Below are 21,286 nucleotides of genomic sequence, written 5' to 3'. Positions count from 1 at the left end.
GAAACGAACAACAATACTTGTATGATGCTTTTATTTTGCTACCACGGGGATTGCAGTTAACAATTACTTCAGAGCTGTAGCTCTGAGACAAAACATTAATGTGTTCAAATTCCACGATGTTCATGAACGCAACAGTCGCCTACGTCAAGTGTGACCTGCGTCTCAATGGTGCAATTTTCCCATACACTAGACTGTCAGGCAAAACCTATTGGACATAAGTGTCTGCATTGAAACTCTCAAATGCAACATTTACATATCAATGGATTTAACACTTGTATGTGTAGAATAAATGTTGCGAAAACCGTTCGATATCTCAGCATCAGTGTCATTATGTTATGCCCACTGCTCACACTTGTATACGTTATTTTAGACTTAGTGACAAAGGCCGGCTGGACGTAAAGACAAGACTCTTTTTCTGACTGTGTTTGCGATAGACATGACTACATTTTCGTTGCATAGGATGAGTACGTCGACATGAGGGCAGGATCGGGTCTGCCAGGCTAAGACCGGGGTACAGAATGCCCACCGACGTCGGTAAGCTAGCCGCAGCCATTCACTGTGCGGTGTGCGCGCCGTTGCTAACACATGCTAAAGCAACGCTGAGCACACCTCCTCAGCTTGGTGCACAGCATGAGCAGTAGCCACGGTGGTTTCTATATACATTGAAACATAACATAAAAGATTTTCTTGCCAGCGGAGTGGCTGTCGATGCGGGTAAGATAGATAGATGCCTTGGCCCCCAACATCTTCGGATAGTCTTGAATACTCCAACCCACTGTTGCTAGCCAAGAGTTCCCCATCCGGCTGTAGATGAGGTGGTTTTGTAATTTGGCGACAAGCAACACGCCCAGACGGTGAATGCATGTGCACTCCTCAACCACGGCACCAGTTACGGAAGAGAAATCTCGCAGTTCATGTTGCGCCAAGAGGTCGGAGTCACGTATTTTATTCCCTCTTGTTCGTATCTTTTCCAACACGAGAAGATGAATGTGTCCAGGTATAACATCTATAGCTTGTTGGACTGGATCTACGGCGGCGTGGACCCGAAGTTTGAAGGCAACGGGGGCCCCGAATGTGCCGCCTTCCTCGCCCCTCAACAGCGCATCATCGAAAGCCTGATCATCGTCCTGGTGGCCCTGGTGGAGGTCGGGGTGGCGCTGAAGAAGATCGGCACATCCAAAGACTACAGCCTGGTTGGAAAAGAACACTCGAAGGCAAAAGAGGATAGTTTAAGCAAGAACCTGTTGCTGGTTGCCCTTTGCATGACTTTTGGAGTGGAGGTGGGCTTCAAATTTGCGACCAAGACTGTGATTTACCTGCTGAACCCCTGCCATGTCATAACTATGGTCCAGGTAAGGCTGAGCCTCTTTCTGCTGGATCAGACTACCTGTGCAAACTTTAGCAGGTTCTGCGTTGATGTTCACCTTTTGTCAACTCCACAACCTCATTTGCACTTCCTGGTGGGAAAACATTCCCCTTAAAAAGGCACTGGACTTCAAAGTGTGGGTTAAGTAGCAAATATTAAAGTTTGTTCAGCATTAATATATTTGTCTTTTTGCCTGTATGGGTTACTTATAGATGTTAATATTGTAAAGAATTAAAAAGACCTGTAAAACATCAAAGCATGGACAAAACAAAACAAAATGGACAAAACTTTGAGATATTCCTCTTTTGATAACAGAAGTATAGTCTGATTCACATGCACACTACTTTGCATGCAACAACTGTCATGTAAAAGGAAGTTGGCTGAATGTGTACACATACACAAACACTTGCGTTATCTGCTCCAGGCCAACCAACATTCTTTTAAACTAGGATGTTGGTAAAAACAGAAAGAATAATTCTGAATGAACGTAGATGGCAGAAATCTGAAATCCACAGGTTTATGTTTCATGGTCTGTGTTTTCCACTGCAGGTCCCAGGAGAGGGTTAACATCCCAGTCAAGATCTAGCAAGGCCACATTAAAGTGTAATGAATTGAAGTTAGGGGGCCTGAGTTCCAGTGTTGGTTCCTGTGAAAGTTGCTCATTAAGTTTATTCTGTAACAAGAGCAGGATTTAGGAGGGCACAATATAAAAGCTGTAATTACAAGGAAGGCGGTTTATAACGGCCATAATGTGGGAAAGTTGATGAGAGAGTTGTGTGTCCCTTTGGTTTGGACTTTTTGATTTAGTTTAACTAAATATGCTTAAGTCTTTAACACCCGGCTGCATCATTGTCCAGTGTTGGTCACAGCCACTTGTGTGTAGTTGTTCTTAAATGCTTTGTAAATATTCAGGAATCATTTGACAGGGTATTTATACTAGGGAGTGGCTCTGGCTTCACTGCTGTGGGACCACGAGAGGAGAAACAAATGCAACAGGTCTGTTATAAACGATGAAACGTACAATTAAAGCAAAGGTTAAAGTGCAAATGTCAGCTGCTGCGTTTGGTCGGGCGTGGCGGTACTGGTGGGGAGGAATGTGGAGAATCCAAAACCAAGATGCAGCCAGAGATGATGAGGAGAGGGAAGCGTTCAGCGGCCGCCGCAACTTAAATAGCCGTTGGATTTCCATTGGCTCATGGAAATGAGTGGAGCTCATTAACCGTCAGGTGTGACAAGCAGCTGGTGGCCGCTGTTAAACATCAGGTGCTGCTGAGGTCAGGGGCCTGATTAACATGGAGAATTATTCCAGTTCACTCAGGCTGAGCTGGGAAATCCAACATGCTGCTGGGCCACATCAGGTAACCCTGCTGGACACCGATATCGTGTCGTGCACTGTTTGTTATAGCAGTTATTCAAAGAAGATAAAGATATAAACTCGGACAGTTTTCTTTCATTTTCTTAATAGAAAAGAATCCAGCAGGCTTTAACCTTTAAAGTTAAATGTAGTTTATAATTTAAGCACACCATTTATATTCCACCATACAAATTAACTTTTATCACCATATAAATTGTAGATTATTAGATAAAGTCACAATAAATGAGAATTTATTCTTTCCCCTCTCACCTGTTCCTTACATGTCTGTTGGGATCATGAGAATGGTGATCACTGCTGGCTCAATCAACCAGGGTTGAAGTGTGTTAAATCCATATTTAACGGTTGGAAACTGTGGTTTATAGGAAACTAATTCTCACCTCTTAGAGACCTAAAACAATATCCAGTTTCATTTTATTGGACAGTGACATAAATGTCCTCGTTCCACTGCGTTGTACCGGTTCCGCGTGGCCGAACTCTCGGTTTTATGGTTTTTCTGTTGAGGAAAGCATTTCAGCCTCCCTGGAAATGGCCGGAGTAATATAAAGATATGGACTTTTGATGCTACAAGTTCACCTTTTATAATAATAACAATTACTATTATAATCCTCTTTAATGGATTGGTGTACTCAAACCACGTGCTTTACAATAGCTTCCACTTTCACATTTATCCCTACAGAGAGTCACTTTTTACATTAGAGGAACTTTGATATTTTAGTTTTGATTTAATATTTAGCCGGGTTTAATCGGCTTCATCTGCCAATAATCTTTAGGTGATTAGGATGTCCATATTTATAACACCAATTCATTTTATTACTTCTATGATTCCACACCAGACAGCCTTCAATGATGCAGGAGCTGTTACCCAAATATGACTGCTGACTTTAACGAGGGAGATAAATACTACAATGAGTTATTTCTGGTTTTATTTGGTTTATTTTATATGGTATTTTCAACTTATAACATTTATGCGGTCCTCAGTTTTAGGCTACTCCTAGTTTAGGAATGATTTCAGTATTGCCTGTATATTTTCCGCCATCAAGAGGTCATATTTTCATCCTCGTCCTCTGGCTGGTTGGAAAGATTGATTTTAAAAATGCTGAACTCTGGATCCAAACACAGGATTTTGCAGACAGCAGGGAACATTGTAGTGAAAGTAAGCCTGAGCTGCTTTAACGGCGAAGGTCGTTAGAAGGTGAAAGATGAATCCTATATATACGGTCTGGCCAGAAGGCAGTTGCACAAGACGCTGTGACCAAATTGCATTGTTGTAACGTCCTTCCCACCCTCTACTGAGCGGGCAGAGCAAGTTTTCGTGGGTTGTTTTACACCAGCGGGTCCTCCAGGCCACAAAAGGTCCTGCACAAAAGCATCAGATCTGAATCCACTTTTTTATTCCTTAAAAACTTTTGTCCGTTTAACCTTTTCCCCCCTCTCTGTCCCTTTTCTTCTACAGATCTTCCTGCTGGCCTGCCCGCCGTGTAAAACAGCGATGGTGGTTTTTAGGTGAGCCCGTGCCTACTGTTTTATTTAATAAAAAGGGACGTGTATTTTAGCTCCGAGCATGGTGGCATTTTGTTTCTTGCATTATTTAGTCACCATCCCTAAACCGCATCGTCTCAAAGGTGCTCCCAAAAAGCAAGAAAAGGAATGTTCACGCCTAAACTAAACAGGGATTTTACATTTGTATAAAAGCAGTCGGCATGCTGATCGAGCTGCCGGTTTTCTCCTCCACAGGGTGTTTGTCGTGGCTTTCATTGTTCTCCCGTTAACAGCCACTCTGACGAGACCTGTTAATTATTCAGGGGGAAGGTTTGTGTGTTTTCCAGACGGATTGGAAAGTTCAGAAATAAATACTTCCAGGGTGGCTCTGTTGGCCGAACCAGGAGTGGAGGCGGCTTCTTTTCCACCGTTTCACCTGAAATGACCATAAACAAGATATCAACAACAGGCCTGTCACCTTCAGAGAAAGGAATTCCTTACCCCAGGATAGTTAGTTCAGTCTGTGGGACATGTTTAAGGAGTCACACTCAAATGCAGCCTTTTAAAAGGGTTAAAGGAAATGCCGAACAATGTTTTATAAAATAGCCATTTTCCATGCAAGAGTTCGGTTTGGTGGTAACAAATAAAAATGTAAAGAAGCTCGCACAAGAAAAACCTCATGTGTCTTCAGAGGTCAAAGGTCAGTGACGATCAATAAATGAAGCCAAATGTGAGGGAGCAGGTTTCTCTCGGAAAGGTCTGGAGGCCTCCGGAGTGACAGCTCGGCTCATTTGTGCTGGCGTCCCGACCGCACTGCTGTTTTCCCACTGACCTTGGCTGTCATAACAGTCACACGGACTCTGATAAAGTGAGCGGGCTGATATAGATGTAGGTCCGCACTTTGACACGTAAGCTCTCGGGCTCGTATATACAGCAGTCAAGCTCGCTGTCAAGTAATCATTAGACAAAAGAATCTCGTTGCATGTGTACAAATTGGCTGAATTAGCATCACCCTCCTCCCAGATTAAGTGCACCCTGAATAGCAACAGAAGCAGCGCTAATGACAGAATCGCCCTGAAACCTCCCGGCCAGAGTCCAACACAGCCTCTGAGAGTGATGTCGTCTGACTGGATTGATTACTTTTGGAGCGAGCCTCCTCAGCTGTCAGTGAGCCGCCTTTCTGAAAACCAACCGCCCTGACAACAGACGAGGACCAGTCGTCTCCAACGGCTTCAGGGCGGACCTTTACCACACAACCTCCACCTGTTCCAGCTGTTCCTTAGTGACCGTATTGGCTCGTATCAGTGTCAGCTCACCAGCGTCATGGTGGAAACTGTCCTTTTACAGCTGAGCTGGAGTGTTTAGCTTATGTTTTTGGTTCTGTGTTTCCAGGCTGCAGGTCCACATGCTGAATGGTGCATTACTGGCTTTATTGTTCCCAGTCGTCAACACCAGACTGGTAAGTAAATAGTACTGGGAAGCCTCCATCAGTTTCTCATCTTATTTTGGGAACTCTTTTCCTTCAAGGCTTTTTACTTGTCCCTGAGGTTTAGGCTCATTTATAACATTTATAGAGCACAGTTCATGTTTTTTAGTTTTACGACCTCTCAACAGGAGAACGTGTTCCCTCGCTTCTCTTTCCTACTGTTTTATCTTTCATCAAGGCTCTTCTGCAGTAGGATCAATGTAAGCACGTGAATGCCAACATGCAGATCACATGCACGACCAAAGTGGTTGATGAAGGAAATCTGAGGATGTTGAGTGAGGCTTGGCTCAAGTGTCTGTGACAAAGATCCCCCCCAGCACACATGGAACACAGAGGAACCTCTCGTCCTACTAACGCCACATTCAAGACATTTTAATGAAGATTCATAAAATGGGCTTCAAAACACTATCTCTGAAAACACCTGGATGCTGCAAGCTGTCTGCCTGTTTTATCAGACTTATCTTTGCATTTCAGCTGCTCACTGAATGTGTGTTGTGGATAAAACGATTTATGTTCCAGTGACATCTAGCACAGAGTGCATCTTTAATGTACATAATCAAGGAACTGGTTTTGACCACGGTTTATCATGAAAAACCTCTGCTCACAGCCAAAAACAGGGATTCAGCTGGGTAAAGGAAGTGATGAATCCCATCCTGACATGATCGTCCATTTTGTAACGTTACCTTTATCGTCACTGTACACTGCTTGATCTGGCTAAAGAGAAGCAGGAGCACATATTTAATCTCATAATGGCATTTTTCTCTTCGCAGCTCCCATTGGAAAAAGAGATTTACTACATCCAGCACTCCATGTTGTACCTTGTGCCTCTTTACCTTTTCAGGAAAGGAGGTACGTGTTCTGTCTTTTCGTGGCTGAGACATGATAGCCATGCTGGGTTTCAATACCTGTTTTACTATCTTTACTCTTGCTGCCCACATCAGCTGTTATTTCCACCACAAACAAGTGTCAGATTTTCTCACAGCTTCAGTAGCCGACTAGACGGCTCATCTCAAACACATTAAAAAGACATATAGAGCGTAATAGAGCGTACATTATATAGGCAGGTGCAGTACAAGGTTTCATAAGTTAATAGGTTGCTTTATTATGGAAGTTAACAGGTAGACAGAAAGACAAACCCCAGCTTTTTATAACCCTGATGACGGAGATAAATAGTAACACATTATAAAGTTATGAAACAAACCGTAAAGGAGGAGGATGTTAAGCCTCTTCAGTGATCTCTGTGAGCTCCCATATTTTGCCTCGATAAATCAAGACTTTAAATCCCGAATGTCATCTCTGTTTAGCAAACTTTGCAACGCCCTGCATCTACAACTGGATAGTTAGCAGGATGTGGTCTGAAACTAGCTTTTCCTGTTTCCATCCAGGTAGCTATAATTAAAGGAAATAATGCATGTAAAGGTATTACACACTTTATTTAATCAGTTAACGAGTAATGATGGTAAGCCTGACTTTCAATGGTAGCAGTATTAATTTCAATACTATCAATTAGGTTAATCAAACTTATTTGGTTAGAACAAATAAATTACATCCTGTGGGTGTAACTTACAATGTGAAATGACGTTCTTGACAGAGGTCTGCTTTTTTTAAAATAATGAGACACCTGCATTTATAGTAATATAAACCAAATAACAGTGGGACACAGTATTGCCTAATGGAGACACCAATTATATTTGTCTGAACTTTAAAATATTTGGTTTAACTGTGCCCATTTTAATGCATATACATGTCTTGCTTTGCAGGTGTCTATAAGCCTGAACCTATGGGGGACATGTGGTGGGCGCTGCTGTCAAATGGCATCATGTTCCTCTATCACTTCGTCTTCCTGCAGCTCCTTGGCCTGGTAAGACAGCGTCCTCTGCTGGCCAAGACACAGTACTTCAACTATCTTCTCACTGACGTCATCAATTTCATTTCCTGACAGAATAATGCCAGCTTGAGTTGAGGGCAGAAAGTAGCTACTAAGATACGAGTCAGTACCGTAATCTCACTCTCATAAATAACATGCACCCGTGTGTAAATTATCCCTGCTGTCACCTAAGCTCACCACCTTTTCATATAAGAAATGGTTCCAAATGAAGATATAATCTCTCACAGTGACATCTACAGTATCTCAGTGCATTCTCCTCTTATATGCATACTTTTATTCAGCAAGACCTGGCCTGAGGATGTCATTGGCAGATAACAGCTCTTCTGGTGACACCCTCGGCTGCCATGACAACAGCTGACAATGACATCTTTGACTGCCGATGTTTGTGTTGCGTGGTAGCTTGGGAGGATTCCTTTGTGGAACACTGAGCTGAAAAGCTGGAATTTTTTTTGCAACAGCTTTTCTCGCTCGCAGCAGTGAGCAGTGCAAAGCTTGCTGTGCGAGGTGCACACTCTCTGCTGCTCTAACAGATAAAAGATGCTGAGTATTGTTGGAATTGGTGACAGCACAGTGACCTGTACGCAAAACTGAAAGTCGGCCATCAGCTGTTCTGGGAGACTCTGCTCGGTTCATGACCCTCAACAGTCACCCGTCACAGTTCATCGTGTGTTTCTGTCCGTTACTCAATCCGTCTGTGTTCCACTTGCAGGTGACTGAGGTCAACCTGAACAACATGCTGTGCCCGGCTGTGTCCGACCCCTTCTATGGGCCTTGGTACCGGGTGTGGGCGACCGGCCACCAGACCCTGTTCACCTTCATTCACGGGAAGGCCCTCACTCTCCTGTCACAACATGCAGGCTCTGTGTGCAGAAACCTGTTGGACATGTTGCGGCTGCGCAGCAAGAAAGTCGACTGAATACCAACAAAGATCCTCACAGACTATTTTTCCTTACGTTTATGGCATTTCAGACATTGGGAAAACATGAACCTTTCAGGGCCAGTAAATCAATATGTCATTTAAGTGTATAGTAGTCAGCTTGCACACATATTAGCATGCACAATGTATAAATACATATATGCGGCATTTTAAGGGCAGTAGTTAGCATTGTTGAGCTGGGCAGATATTTTTATACTATCTTTAAAGAAAAAATGTACGTGACTTTGTGAGATTTCTCTTGCTGCCTTTTGTAACATTGTGAGAAAGTAGATGTCACTACTGATGTTACACTTAATGTGGTAGTACTGCTAAATGTGTTCTTGGAGCAAGCTGCCATTTTTATGTCATTCTGCATTCTGAAGCAGACTGTGAATGTGAGCTGGTGTTGAAGTCGGTGCTTGTTTGTTGCTGGCATGTCTGGATTCTTCTTACTGTTGCCATTACTACAATACATGCGTGTACACGGAGTCCCTCTATTTCCACGCGATTGCACTTGGGATTGTATTCACACTGTAAGTGGCCTGTAGTTTTATTTTTGTCTCCCATCTGTTCAGACCATTCCAGATCCAGTGATAATCAGGGGATGTGAGGAAGTGTTACGAGCTGTGATTAAGAGTGAGGAGTTGTGGGTTGACTCTAATGTTGTTGTTGCCTCTGCTGAGAAAAAGTGCGCGCGGGAGTTTTTGTCTTTACTTGAGCACGTTGTCTGTATGAATATGTTGTTTGCCAAGATGCAGCCAAACTTGAAGAAATGCGTATCAAGACTGATATCATGCATCACTCATATCACGCCAAAATTATTATGGCGTAGAGTCACAGCCTGGATTTTTTTTAAAAAAAAATATGTAGTTAACTGCACAATACAAAGTATTACTGTACTCTGGTCAGTTGTCATTTCGAGTATGAGGGTCGTGCACATTACTGTAGCATATACTGCACTGCAATGTAAAGAAGGGAAACTTTTGTATAACAGTGGGTTTGCGTGTAAGTTCTGTGTCAAACATTAAAGTGCTTTCAGTTCACCAACCTACCCAGTGTGGAGCGCTTGATTTTGTGGGTATTTTTGGCTTTTCAAGGTTCTTTTATACAGTTTTATAATTTGAGAAATATTTACCTTTTATGTGCAGCGGTTGGGTGTAAAACTAGCACCAAGTAAGGCCTGAAAAGAGTTTATGACATATGACTTTAGAAATATCTAACAACAACATGTGTGTTCTGCAGGTTAGAGTATAACATTCACCTACACTGATGAGAAATGATCACTGTTCTTCTTGTTCAGGAGATCAAGAATACATGTGAGGAGATTAGTTCTCCAAATTGGATTTTTTTTGTCACTTGACCTTTTGTTCGGCGGAACTCCGATATAATTTATATAAAGGTAATAAGGTTTGGGTGCTGCTGTCTGCCTGGTGATGTAGACGCAACCAGCAAAGTCACAGCAGCAGTGACGCCCTGCATTCGGAGAGAAAGAAAATGGACCCTGATTGGCAGGGCAATGGAGCTGATAAGGATGGCACATTTACAAACACAAAAGGACATGAAGTCAGGGATGTGAACGGAAATGGGTTTTCACTGCTATTGTGATATCTGTTTACTGATCAGGATTATTTATTCAGGCTTGGGGGTGCTTTTGTATGGAGTGTGATCGTAAGCCTGACCGCCTCCACGACCCCTGAGCGTTCAGTCCTGAATATCACATAACCAGCAGGGGAGTGTTTCCAGATACACCTGCCACAGATTTTTCCCGAGCGAGCGCCGAGCAGTGGACGAAGAGGTCGAGAGGCAGGATGAGCATGAGGAGAATCCTTATCACAGCCAGGCAGGCTGCAAGTGGAGCCACATTAACACAACAAACGAGGCAAAGGCAGCAAGCAGAAGGTGAATTTAGGGGAAAATATAGAGCCAGTCCTGTTTTATGTTCAGCCACATACAATTACCTCAAAAGATGCAATATTTGTTCAGTCGCTCAGACCCAAGTTCAATTAATACAGAAACATATTTTTACTCATACTTACTGTATTCTGTTCTGTCATTACACGTAAAAAAAAATAAAATTGAATACGTGATGTAAAATGAAATATGTATGAAAGCGTAGTTGTCAGCAGAGATTAAGCTTTTACTAGTGCGACGTTTAATGTCTTGAGGCAAACGGGTGTTTTACACCGCCACAGTGATAAAACTATCATGCTGCTCCTCGGCTGTTAAGTTATACATAAGGTCTTTCGTCTAGATAGAAAGCGCGCTTCTAAAATACTGTTTAATGTTGGCTCAAAGGCCAAAAACTGTTCATTTTGCACATGTGGCCTGCATGTCCTCCAGGCAGTGAAGGCATCGTCAAGCTTTAGCGGACTCGGGTCACGTGATCGCCGGACACCATGGGCGACGTGGGTACATAGAAAGGTGAAGGTGTTGGGATGTGGATGAAATGACAACTCAGACAGGCATTCTTTTTCCAGTTGATTTTATATTTTTTGTCGAATAAATGATTTAAAAAGTAATGTTTAAAACTACATTTCTTCACAGCCATGACTTACATACTCAGTTAACCCATCTATATATCTATATATAGAGATATATCTATATCTATATAGATATATCTATATCTATATAGATATAGATGTATATATACTTTTACCTCCCCACGCTCTTCTTTTGCGTTTTTTTTTGTTTTCTTTTTCTCCCCGAGTCCTACCATCGTGATAAATGCCCATTTCAAGTTGTGTCACACTAACAGCAATTCAACAGGAAAAGAGGAAGGGTCTAGCGCTACAGGGGGTGAATTTGAAGTTCCCAGTTCATAGTATTCCATCAACAGTTTTCAAGTTTACTAAAGCAGAGAAATATTAAAAAAAAAAAAAAGATCAACAATTGAAATGAAAGAAACAAACGTTGGTATGAGGAGTTACACCAGGCAACCCTCCCAGCCCATCAGGCCACTGCAACAGAAAAAAGTCGTTTTGTACAGTGACACATCAGAGAAGTCCGTGTCCCAAAATTCTGAACATAGAAAACCCCTAAAATAATTTTGAAACTAGATTCAAAATATTCCTCTGAAAAGAATTTTTAAATGTACAAAAAGTCTTTTTTTCCATTTTTTTAATGATTTTTTTAATAAAAGTTTTAAACACAACTTTATTGAAGTCTGTATTTCATTTGTCATTATTGATTCATTTATTTTCTTCTTTTTTTTTAATCTATCAGTGCGATTGTATACCAGTGCAGCTACTGGGTCCAGAGTAAAGAAAACAGGCTTTTTTTCTTCTTTAACGGCATAAAAAATAAGGAAAGTTTCATCTTTTATATAAAGTATAACTGCTGGTCTTTAGGGAAAACAAACATTTATAAACCCATAAAGCTAGGAGGCACACCATGGGATTTTCATTTTTGTAAATTATAGCAATAATACAAGTAATTCTACTAACAAGAACAATTATAAAATAAAAAAGGAGGAACAATTTTGCAACCGTTTTCACCCTCCGTGAAGCTGTGAGGGGCTTCAAAGACGGGCTCAATGAAACCTCATTGATAAACTGCGTTGCTTATTAAGTCCAGACAGTTGAGAAATCGCACAAAAAAAAAAAAAAAAAGACATTAACAACATGTTGTCGATCGCAGGGTTGTCTTTTGGAAGGACAGGAAGCCAGGCCCGAGAGCAGCATTTGGGCATGGCCGCTGGCATCTTTGGTTCAGTCAAACATACGAAGGTAATACGAGCTTGAGCATTCCACGAAATATGAGAATGACTACGCAAGGAATGCTGAGGCTGAACTCTAACCCTGGTATGGAACCAAAACGCTATCTGCTACAACGAACTACAAAATATCGTTCTGTGATATCCCATGAGGTATCGATGCTTTTAACAGTTTGTCAGTACACAAGAAGGGCTATTCTGTGTTCTATGTAAAACATTTACTCTGTGCTAACCTTCAACAGGACCTTTTCACTAGTTGACAACTAAGACTTTGCCTTTTTTTTGAGGTGAAACGATTCAGCAGCTAAAGGAAAAGTGGAGAATGTGCTCAGAAAAAGCAGCATCCACTTTCCCAGGAAAGGCAACGACCACTACCACCGCCACCGCCGACTGAATGACCCGTCACACCTTGACAGACTAGGCCATGAGGTCAGTAATCGAGGGGAAGGAGGCTACATGTGACTTCTTGTCCTTTCAAACCTGCATGGGTGTCGATTTGCACTGGTAGGAACAAAACAACAAAGAAATAAACACCTGTTCGAACAGATCTGCATATATCAAGGATAATAACATGTAGGATTTTCTCTTTATACGTCACTGTCGTATTGGAATTATGACCAGTAACGGTACATTCCATGGCCCCGTATGACTAGTTTGCTGTTGGGGCTTGCCTTCCGTGACTATCAATCTGCTGTTCCCATAGGGAACTGATCCCAAAAATACCACACCGGACTTGACGAAAGCATTCTCTGGGGCTACTGTTTTTCCCAGTGACAGTCCGCTCTTTCTGGAGGAGAATGTGCTGCCATACCTGACCGCACAGACATATACCCAAGAGAAAATCTTAACATGTAGCATCTTTTAAGTATGATATGATCAATGAGTCCGCATGACCAGTCATGAGCTGTGACCACCCCAATATGAGGTCTGATAGCACCATATTTGTCTTTTAAATCTCATAATGGTTAAGAGTGTCGAAGCCATAGATCAAGCATATCATGGATAAAACCATAGGTCTCATACTCATACATACATGCAACTGAATGCATTGCATGTATATAAAAAGACATACATAAAAGAACATGGTCAATTTGGTTTTGCAGCAGATAAATTCAGGTTGTGCTGTATTAAATGGACCAGGAAGTGAAGGTCTGACGCTTCCTCTTTGACATTATATAGTGTTTTTTTCCTGTAAAAGCATACATTTTACTTGAGGTGCGATAATGACTTCCCGCGGCTGTAACATTTAGGGCAGCAGCACCACAGCGCTCAAGTGAACATGCGTTTGAAGGGCCTCGTGTTAATGAAATGTATTAATGAAGGCTAGCAGCTGGTTAAGATGTAAGCGAACAGGCATACAGCCGCCAGCTGTCTAAAGAGCTGTTAGCATTAGCATTCAGGCGAGACCCTTCCCTTCGCTGTGGTGTTCCGATGGAGTTGGGAATGAGTCAAACCACGGGGCAGAGGAAAGGTCAGATCATCATCTACTGATCCATCTTTTATTAAATCATTCATTTAAGGCAACACAACTTAAATATGGGTCATTTCGGGTTACTGTGGATGGAGTGCCAAAAGCCCTTGATATTTTGCATAAAGAAAAAAACCTGTCAGTTAGTAAAGGCTGTTACAAAGAAAGATGTTGGTCAAGTAACAAGAAAAATGACAGTTAACTGTGTAATTCAGAGCCAGCAGATCGACACAATGATCCTCGACAGATCAAACATTCAGGAAAGTAAATACAACTAGACTAGTGTGTGTGGATGTAAATCACAAGTAACACTTGGATGGGTGTCTTCTTAGTCCTCACAAGCCCTGTTTGGGGTTTTTATTTGTTTTTTAAGCATAGACCTTAACTGCACGCTGCTCTGCCCTGAGCAGTGATTCTGCTGTAGCTCACTCAACTATGATCGCTCTAATCTACTGCCAGACAGCTGCCAAAACACCAAATCTAACAGTTCCTGTGTAACAGACGCACAACGACCAACGGGAAGCTGCAGGACAGCAAGGAAAGACGGAAGAACGGCAATCGTGAAGCTTCAATGACCAAATCTAGACGCTCCAGAGAGCACGATGACATGCACTTCTAAATGACACGGTTACGATGATTAGCTTGCTTCGTTTTCGTGAAACAAACGATGACAACAAGTGACAAGGGATAGCTAGAATCTGAAAAGGCAAGACAATGTGTTGGGGTTTTTTTATGATATCCGGGGCGATATACAGACGACGGGACAAATGAGAGAAACCGCTGGGTTTGCCTGCTGGTCAGTGACCCAGCCCAGTCTCACCCCAGCTGATAACGTTTGCATTCAGAGACCGAAGACCCTCTGACGTATCGGGGGTTACCAGTTCAGAGGCCCTGAATGGCAACAAGCCCAAGATGACTCGTACAAAGTGTGGAATAAAAAGGGAATATGGCTTTAGGTAGAATGTCCCTGTCAAGTGACTCCCTGCCAGAAACACCAGACACCATCAAACAATAAACTTGAAAGGAAAATTTCCCCGCTCCATTATGGGAAAAAGCGTGACCTACTCACGGTCTAGTTGATTAGCAAGACAATTAATAAATCACCTGCACAACCCTGCTTAGCAGAATCCTCTGACAAAATGGCTTCCTCCAGAATTGCAGTGAAAGTGTTAAATTAGGAAACTGGCTGTAAGCTCTGGCCAAAAAACAAAAACACAAATTTGGGTTTCCAAAAATTCCTCGGGATTGTTTTCCAATCCAATTTGCTGTATAAATGACTTCATTTGGTTTTTTTTAGAGCCCTCAATCTATATCCACACACAAGAAATGCCAACACAGTTGTGAGCTCACACAACTGATACCAGCAGAAGCCAGTCCGAGAGCGCCACAATCCTAGCCAGTAAAATTTGGAATAGCGGGATCCAAATATACCATTCACCCTACTGCACTGCAGGACAAGCTCGAGAGTCAATCCTTTTGGAGAGGTGTCAGGAGAGGTGGCACAGCCTTTGAGAACTGCAGAAGCTTTGCTACATGAGATATGTGAGGAGATAAAAAGGAGAGAAGCAAGTTTTTTTGTTAATGTAAAAGCGTAGCAAAGCCTAAACAATATACGAGGGAGACTAATCCGCCATAAAAGACTTCCTCCCATCCACAGACTTAAACCTGATTAGGTTTGCAGGAAATGTGCAGGATTATTAAAATCTAGTATTCATTCTTCAAAACTATGAATGGAGGGGGGTTATAGATAAAGATAATACATATGCTGCAAAAAAAACTTAACCACTGGCAAAGAAAAAGAAACATGGATTTCTTGCCATTACCAAATAATGCTTCATTGCCACCCGTTGCCATGTCAACGTCTTGATGAGACGGCCAGCATGGCAACGGAAACTATCATCATAAAATGGTACAGTAGTAGAAATAGCTAGACCAGGAGGGGGCGGGCTCTCCTGGGAAAAGGTCCGCGGAGAGGTCCAATGATTGGTCATGCGGCTCGCTGTCAGGAATAATGGTTGTAGGGTGGTAGAGGGTGCCCAATGCCATTCTGGTAGTGATGGTGCTGGCGGTGGGCGATGTACTCGGCATAACCCATTGTCATCTTCTCACTACGGTACCTGGAGGCGAGAGGTGACTTCATTGGTTTCTCAGATGATTCATATCACACTCCCTGTAGCAAACGGGCCATTTTCTTGGGCTTACCTGGTTAACTTAATGGTCTTCCTGAAGTCATTTGTGATGGGAGCTTTGTAACCTCCCTTTCGAAGTAAGGAATCTATGGTTTGAATGTGGTCCCAACCTTGACAATCAGATAGAGTGTAAGCTCCGAAACGATGCCTCGCTTGTCCGGAACACGGCCAAAATAACAAACAGGGAAAACAAGATCTCACCTTGCTCCTTTGCAACCTCCGGTAGGTAGGTGGCTGTGCGCTTTGATCCTTTTTCATTGAAAAATTCTATCCTAATACCATGAACACCCACCTACAATAGGAGAAGGCATAACCTGTATAGCACGAGCTCACTCAACATCAGATGCACTAATACCTCGGAGTTAGAAACTGATGGATGAATATTTAAGCAATGACGCTATACTATCATTAAAGTGAGATGCTGCTAACCTCCCAGTCAAGGTAGTCACCGACATCCTCAAAGTTGGTGAGAAGAGACACTGAGCAGAAGAGGCGAGGCAGCTCATCCCTTGTCATAGGGGGGAAGCGGCTGTCTTTAAGGGCACTGAACACACAAGCACAAAAAATATCCCACAGAAGTGGAGATTCATTAGGACCAAACCCATCACTACATGTAGAGCTTGAATGAAATGCACTCAAATGGCCTATTTTTAACTTCTGTTTCGTGACATAAGATTAACAAAGCTTTTTTTAGTAAAGATGGCCTGATGATCTTAAGAGATCGGCGTGTTTTCAGCATGATTGCAGTGTCTCGTGCGTGGAGCTGCATTTACAATCAAAGACACTCGCAGACAAAGGCTTCCAGAAAGCTAATTAAATGAAAAAATAAAAATCAAAGAATAAGAAATAGAAATATTCTTGTTTCAACGAAAACTTACCTAGTAAGGGTGTACTCCCTGAGTCCTGAGTGCAGATTCATGGCAGAAAATGTACCTATACAACCCCTCAACCGCTTGTCTCTGCCTATTTTCCATGTGACAAACAGCGGACTGGAAAAACAGATACAAGAAATCCGAATAAAAACAGCTGAATGAAACTTGTGTGCAGCATAGTACCACTGATATTGAAGATGTGTCGCAATCACATGGCTTTCACAGGCCAGAGTATTTCCTATCAAATATCACAAAAGACAGCACAGTTGAATTTTGATTTTCTGCTGTTTCAGGGAATATAAACTCTTACCCTTTTAATCCCTTTAAATATTTATTTTCATCAAGAATTAGGTGCCGTGAGTTAAGTCAATTGACACTTTTCCTCCCACTCAACTGAAGTTTTGTTTTATTTTATCTCTGATAATTGCCAGTCCACTTTTGACTGCACCAAATGAAATTCAGCATGGAAAGTTCAGACAGAGACACCAATGACAACTGCAGAGTCTTCTGTTATTCCTCTCTACAGTCAGTGTTAGCAGTGACTAAGGCAATCACATTAGTGTAATACTGAGTCATTCTTCTCAGCATTCATAGCCCACATTCCCGTAAAAATGTCTTATATCATGAAAAACAGTGTGGTAACTTAAGAGCATCAGAAGCCGTCTGCACTCTTTTCATAAATAATGAACAAATCTTTGTGACTGGTTCCACCAACTGCACAAAATGAAGCCAAACTGTCTGCTGCAGTGTCTCATCTTGCATCGGTCAGATCAGATAGAACAGAACCTTTCAAACGCTTTCTTCGGGAAGATCAAGAGGTGGTGGTTTAAGTGTCGACTTCCGTTACACGGAGCTCGTCTGCTGTAGAATTTCTCATTAAAGAAATTCACAAATGTAGATGCCCTACTGAGATCATTATTTACCTTTGGCATTAAATAAGAGCTCAGAAAGGCCTGTATCTAATAACCAAATTGATAGAGAAATTGTGTCCCTTCATTGTTTATTGCATAAACAGAGGACTTTGTCAAAGTCAAATGTCACATTTGTTTTGAACATTTCAATAACTCAGTCTGACAAGCCCCCAAGTGAAGGACATGTCAAGGACACTTTAAGTGTGGACTTTTCCCATTGGCGGAAGCAGCAAATAGGCTTCTGGTCATCAATACCTACATGTGTGCACTTGGCTACATATTGAATTAAAGATGTAATGCTGTTGAAAGAGAGCTTAGGTGGCGTTACTGGATGCTGTGGAGAAATTTAACTGTTCTGAATTTGAAAAGTCTAATTAAACCTGCCTCATTTTTACAGGTGGTGCAACACAGTGAAGAGGAAGCCAATTTCCTGCAGCCTTTCATTTTGACACCACCTTTAATGAGGTCAAAACAAGTGTGGTGGAGGGAAAATACATAGTAGCGTCTTATTCAGATATATAAAATGCACAACATACAATATGAGCTGTTTATAAAAAAGGAATATAATAGCAGTAATTTGCACTTCCTGTTATGTGATGCATTCACGGGCACTGATTAGTCAATCTGAAATGTCAGACTCTGGCTTTGCCCCTCACAGATGCTAAATGTTCCCAGCTGGTGATGAATGACTGCGTGAAATGTTGAAATACCGAGTTTCTTACCTTTACATGTTTCAACATTGTCCAATCGCGTCAAATTTTAGTGAAGAATACAAATTTAGCCGCACTTTAAACGTGAAGTCGGATCAGTCAGGCCTTAATATAAATTATTTAAGCATTTCAAAACGCTTGAGCCTTAGCAAGACCCCTCATTTTCTTTGTTGACTATGAGCTAAAACGCCTGTCATCGTTATGTCTTTTGACAGTGTACAGGAACAATATCAACAGTTACACGACCGACCTGTGTGAGCTGTTGCCTGACAGGAGCGGTGGAGACTTAACACTTTTAAATGAATTACCGCAAGCTCATTAGTGTTTAAATGCTAGGCTAATTTAGCTCATAGCTAAATATGCTAAGTCCGATAAGTGATCATAATTAAGGACTTCGCCCAAGACAACTTCAAAGATATTAAAAAAACGCTTTAGTTACACGTTGTCTGATAATGCTTTAGTTCGACTGTTCTCGTTCCCAAACCTATTGTCAAAAGAGCGAAAAATAAGAGATGTTATCTTGCTCCAAACGCCCGTTAGCTTAGCAGCTAACTGACAGTAGTAACTGTGCCGGATAGCCTATGTTGTTCTATTTGCGAAGCCGGTTGACCTTTTCTTAAAAAAAATAAAATAAGAAAAATACATTTTAAAAAACGTCCGAGCATAACATTCGCTAAATTTTCAAAAGGGCTCATAGCACAACGAACCCTTCTTTGTTGTTAATGTGAGATTATTGTAGCCACAGGCCAATGGTTCCGTTCTAACCAACAAGGCCCAAATTTTAACTTGCATTTCACATTTAATTTAACCTTTTACCAAGTCTTGTTTCCTTTGTGACAGTTTGAACCCTCGACAGTGCAGCAGCGACCAAAGGTATGCAAATCAATTCTGACACAAGACAGCCTGTTGTCGGAGTTAATCAATGAGCTGTGGCAAGAAACAGAACAACAAAAGACAAAAAAAAATACTCACTAGGGATCATTTGTAAACCTGGGTGTTCTCGGAGGCTGATATCCGTACAGATGGCAATAAAGTACGTCAAAACAGAAACAGCACATCTCTGCTGAGACGACCATTTTTCTGCCTCCACTTCCCGAACCGGGTCCCGAGTTGAGATTCGGGGAAAGACCGGATGAGTTGTAACCGGCCGGGGCTGGGGACAGAGCGTTGGTGCCGCTGCTTCCACTACTACTACCGCTGCCGCTAACGTTACCCCCGGGTCCCCCCAGGCCGTTGGCTCTGTTCACGTTCGCTCCCGCTGCAATCGACGCAGAGGAGCCAATCCCCAACTCCGAGCCACAATGTCCGGTTCCTGCCACCCCGCTTCCCGCCCCCACACCGCCGGGACCCCCCGACCCGGGAGATCCCGACAGTTTCTGCTTCTTCACCCCGCAGCACCCGGCCGCCATCTTGGAACAATCTGCACCGACACACCGCTTCCGACCCATTACCGTCACCGCGGGAAGGGTGGGGGGGAACGCCGACCAGACGTAGAAGTCCCACTGCGTTGATACGTACAACGGACAGTAACACTCCACTTTCACTCTTATTTATTTATTATCTGTCGGTCGACGAAATAACCGATACGGCGAAAAGACTGCTATGTCACCCCAGCGTTGCCTTTAAAATCGCGTGACTCCGCTACGCAAAATCCATCGCCGTGTTAGCGTTTATCCACAAGTTGTCGGTCAGTCCAGCTTTTTGTGTTCCTGTGAATCACTGACAACGTCAGGTCCCAGACAAACGATCGCCCCTTTACCCTAGCACAACACCCAATGCGATCTCCGTCGGGCTCCCGTCAAACACACAAGTTCAGGGATAGCTCGGTCCGACCAGGCCGCAGATGACAGCAGTCAAGCGGTCCAGATGTGAAGCCCACAGCCCGTGCGCCGTAGCCCCGCAGCACACCTCTCCAACTAGAAGCCGGGAGCTGGAGTACGCAGGACCCATAAGCTTTAGCAGAAATTGCGCACAATGTTTTGGGCGGCGTAGGTCCTCATTGCACCAGCCTGTCTGCTACAGCCTCACGAACTTCTAATTATACAACAGGCCCAGTTTGTTGGAATTCCAGGCGCTGGGATAACGCAGAGTAAAATGGCATCTGACAATGCGGGGTTGGCATGGCACAATGAATCGCGTCAGCTCCGAGCATGTCATTTCAAAACCGTTAGCCCATAAGCCGCACCTGCATCATGTCCGTTATTGGGCTGCTTGGGTTTTCTTCCCCCCCCCCTGAAAAAAAAAAAAAAAAACTATTTAGACACCTCCGCGTCAAATGTAGAGCTCAAAGTTTTCAGTATAGGTTTGTTCAGAGCTGTCATCCGTTTGCAAGGATACAAATGGTAGAGCATTCTAGTCCCTGAACCGTGAGAAATCCTCTGGATTTGGCAACCCTGGCTCCGCACTCGTCTCTCGTCTCATTCAGTACTGTTCGGCTGAAAGCCTTGTGATCAGTCTGTGGGCATCGGTGTCGTCGGCACTCCGGAAGTGGATTCTGAAAATGTGTTGCGCACAGAAGCTCCACATTGTGCGTAAATTCTGGGGTATCCGATATGCGATTCCGAATAAAACCTACGGGATTGTGCAAGCGTGCACGCCCAGGACTCCAGTGTGCGCTGGAGATCGTCTCTCCAACCTGGACATATTTAGATGTGTCCATCTATATATAGGTACACTAAATGCGATCAGTTTGTCATTAATTTTAAGAAACCGATTTGGCTGCCTCTTAAAAATGACAGAAAATTACACGTCAACGACAAAATATGTCTTCCTAGCCATTAGAATTATATATATGTTATTAAAAACTATACAGTTTAAGCATTACAGTTCTTATTTCATTCTGAATTATTCCACAACTCCATATTCATGGGCAGAAATAAATCAGAGGACAAGAATATTGCCCAAAATGTCAGTG

The 21,286-nt window shown here is 42.7% G+C and overlaps 2 protein-coding genes across 4 annotated transcripts; one reads left to right on the top strand and one right to left on the bottom strand.

Moving 5' to 3' along the window:
* The first annotated feature begins 544 nt into the window (after nucleotides 1-544).
* Nucleotides 545-9,559, top strand: tmem164 (transmembrane protein 164). Of its 2 annotated transcripts, XM_011611454.2 has the most exons (7): nucleotides 545-929; nucleotides 998-1,352; nucleotides 4,195-4,244; nucleotides 5,613-5,679; nucleotides 6,477-6,555; nucleotides 7,467-7,567; nucleotides 8,304-9,559. In XM_011611454.2, the coding sequence occupies exons 1-7, from the start codon at nucleotides 859-861 to the stop codon at nucleotides 8,508-8,510; spliced, it is 930 nt and encodes a 309-aa protein (XP_011609756.1). In that variant the 5' UTR covers nucleotides 545-858; the 3' UTR covers nucleotides 8,511-9,559. The 2 variants fall into 2 exon arrangements, with proteins under 2 accessions (XP_011609756.1, XP_003971225.2); XM_003971176.3 differs by having other exon boundaries at nucleotides 546-1,352.
* A 2,128-nt stretch (nucleotides 9,560-11,687) lies between these two features.
* Nucleotides 11,688-20,890, bottom strand: ammecr1 (AMMECR nuclear protein 1). 2 transcript variants are annotated; one of them, XM_029848510.1, is made up of 6 exons: nucleotides 19,345-20,884; nucleotides 16,758-16,868; nucleotides 16,309-16,423; nucleotides 16,081-16,171; nucleotides 15,893-15,989; nucleotides 11,688-15,807 (listed from the first exon to the last, which is right to left on the bottom strand). In XM_029848510.1, exons 1-6 carry the CDS (start codon nucleotides 19,818-19,820, stop codon nucleotides 15,693-15,695), a joined length of 1,005 nt encoding a protein of 334 aa, XP_029704370.1. In that variant the 5' UTR covers nucleotides 19,821-20,884; the 3' UTR covers nucleotides 11,688-15,692. The 2 variants fall into 2 exon arrangements, with proteins under 2 accessions (XP_029704370.1, XP_029704371.1); XM_029848511.1 differs by lacking the exon at nucleotides 16,758-16,868 and having other exon boundaries at nucleotides 19,345-20,890.
* Between the last annotated feature and the right edge of the window lie 396 nt (nucleotides 20,891-21,286).

The sequence above is a fragment of the Takifugu rubripes genome, chromosome 15 (genome assembly GCF_901000725.2).
Source record: "Takifugu rubripes chromosome 15, fTakRub1.2, whole genome shotgun sequence".
In the NCBI taxonomy this organism is placed as follows: Eukaryota; Metazoa; Chordata; class Actinopteri; order Tetraodontiformes; family Tetraodontidae; genus Takifugu; species Takifugu rubripes.
Note: the sequence above shows the minus strand (reverse complement) of the source record. Positions and strands in the feature narration are given on the sequence as shown.

What these genes read in the sequence shown, in the direction of transcription:
- tmem164 (XM_003971176.3), top strand. Translation starts at nt 915, where the DNA reads ATGTTGCGCCAAGAGGTCGGAGTCACGTATTTTATTCCCTCTTGTTCG. An exon ending in ATGTCATAACTATGGTCCAG is followed by an intron (nt 1,353 to 4,194) that starts GTAAGGCTGAGC and finishes TTTCTTCTACAG; the next exon opens with ATCTTCCTGCTGGCCTGCCC. An exon ending in TCCTGCAGCTCCTTGGCCTG is followed by an intron (nt 7,568 to 8,303) that starts GTAAGACAGCGT and finishes TTCCACTTGCAG; the next exon opens with GTGACTGAGGTCAACCTGAA.
- ammecr1 (XM_029848510.1), bottom strand. Translation starts at nt 19,820, where the DNA reads ATGGGTCGGAAGCGGTGTGTCGGTGCAGATTGTTCCAAGATGGCGGCC. An exon ending in AGGGAGTACACCCTTACTAG is followed by an intron (nt 16,424 to 16,757) that starts GTAAGTTTTCGT and finishes TTGTGTGTTCAG; the next exon opens with TGCCCTTAAAGACAGCCGCT. An exon ending in GTGACTACCTTGACTGGGAG is followed by an intron (nt 16,172 to 16,308) that starts GTTAGCAGCATC and finishes CTCCTATTGTAG; the next exon opens with GTGGGTGTTCATGGTATTAG.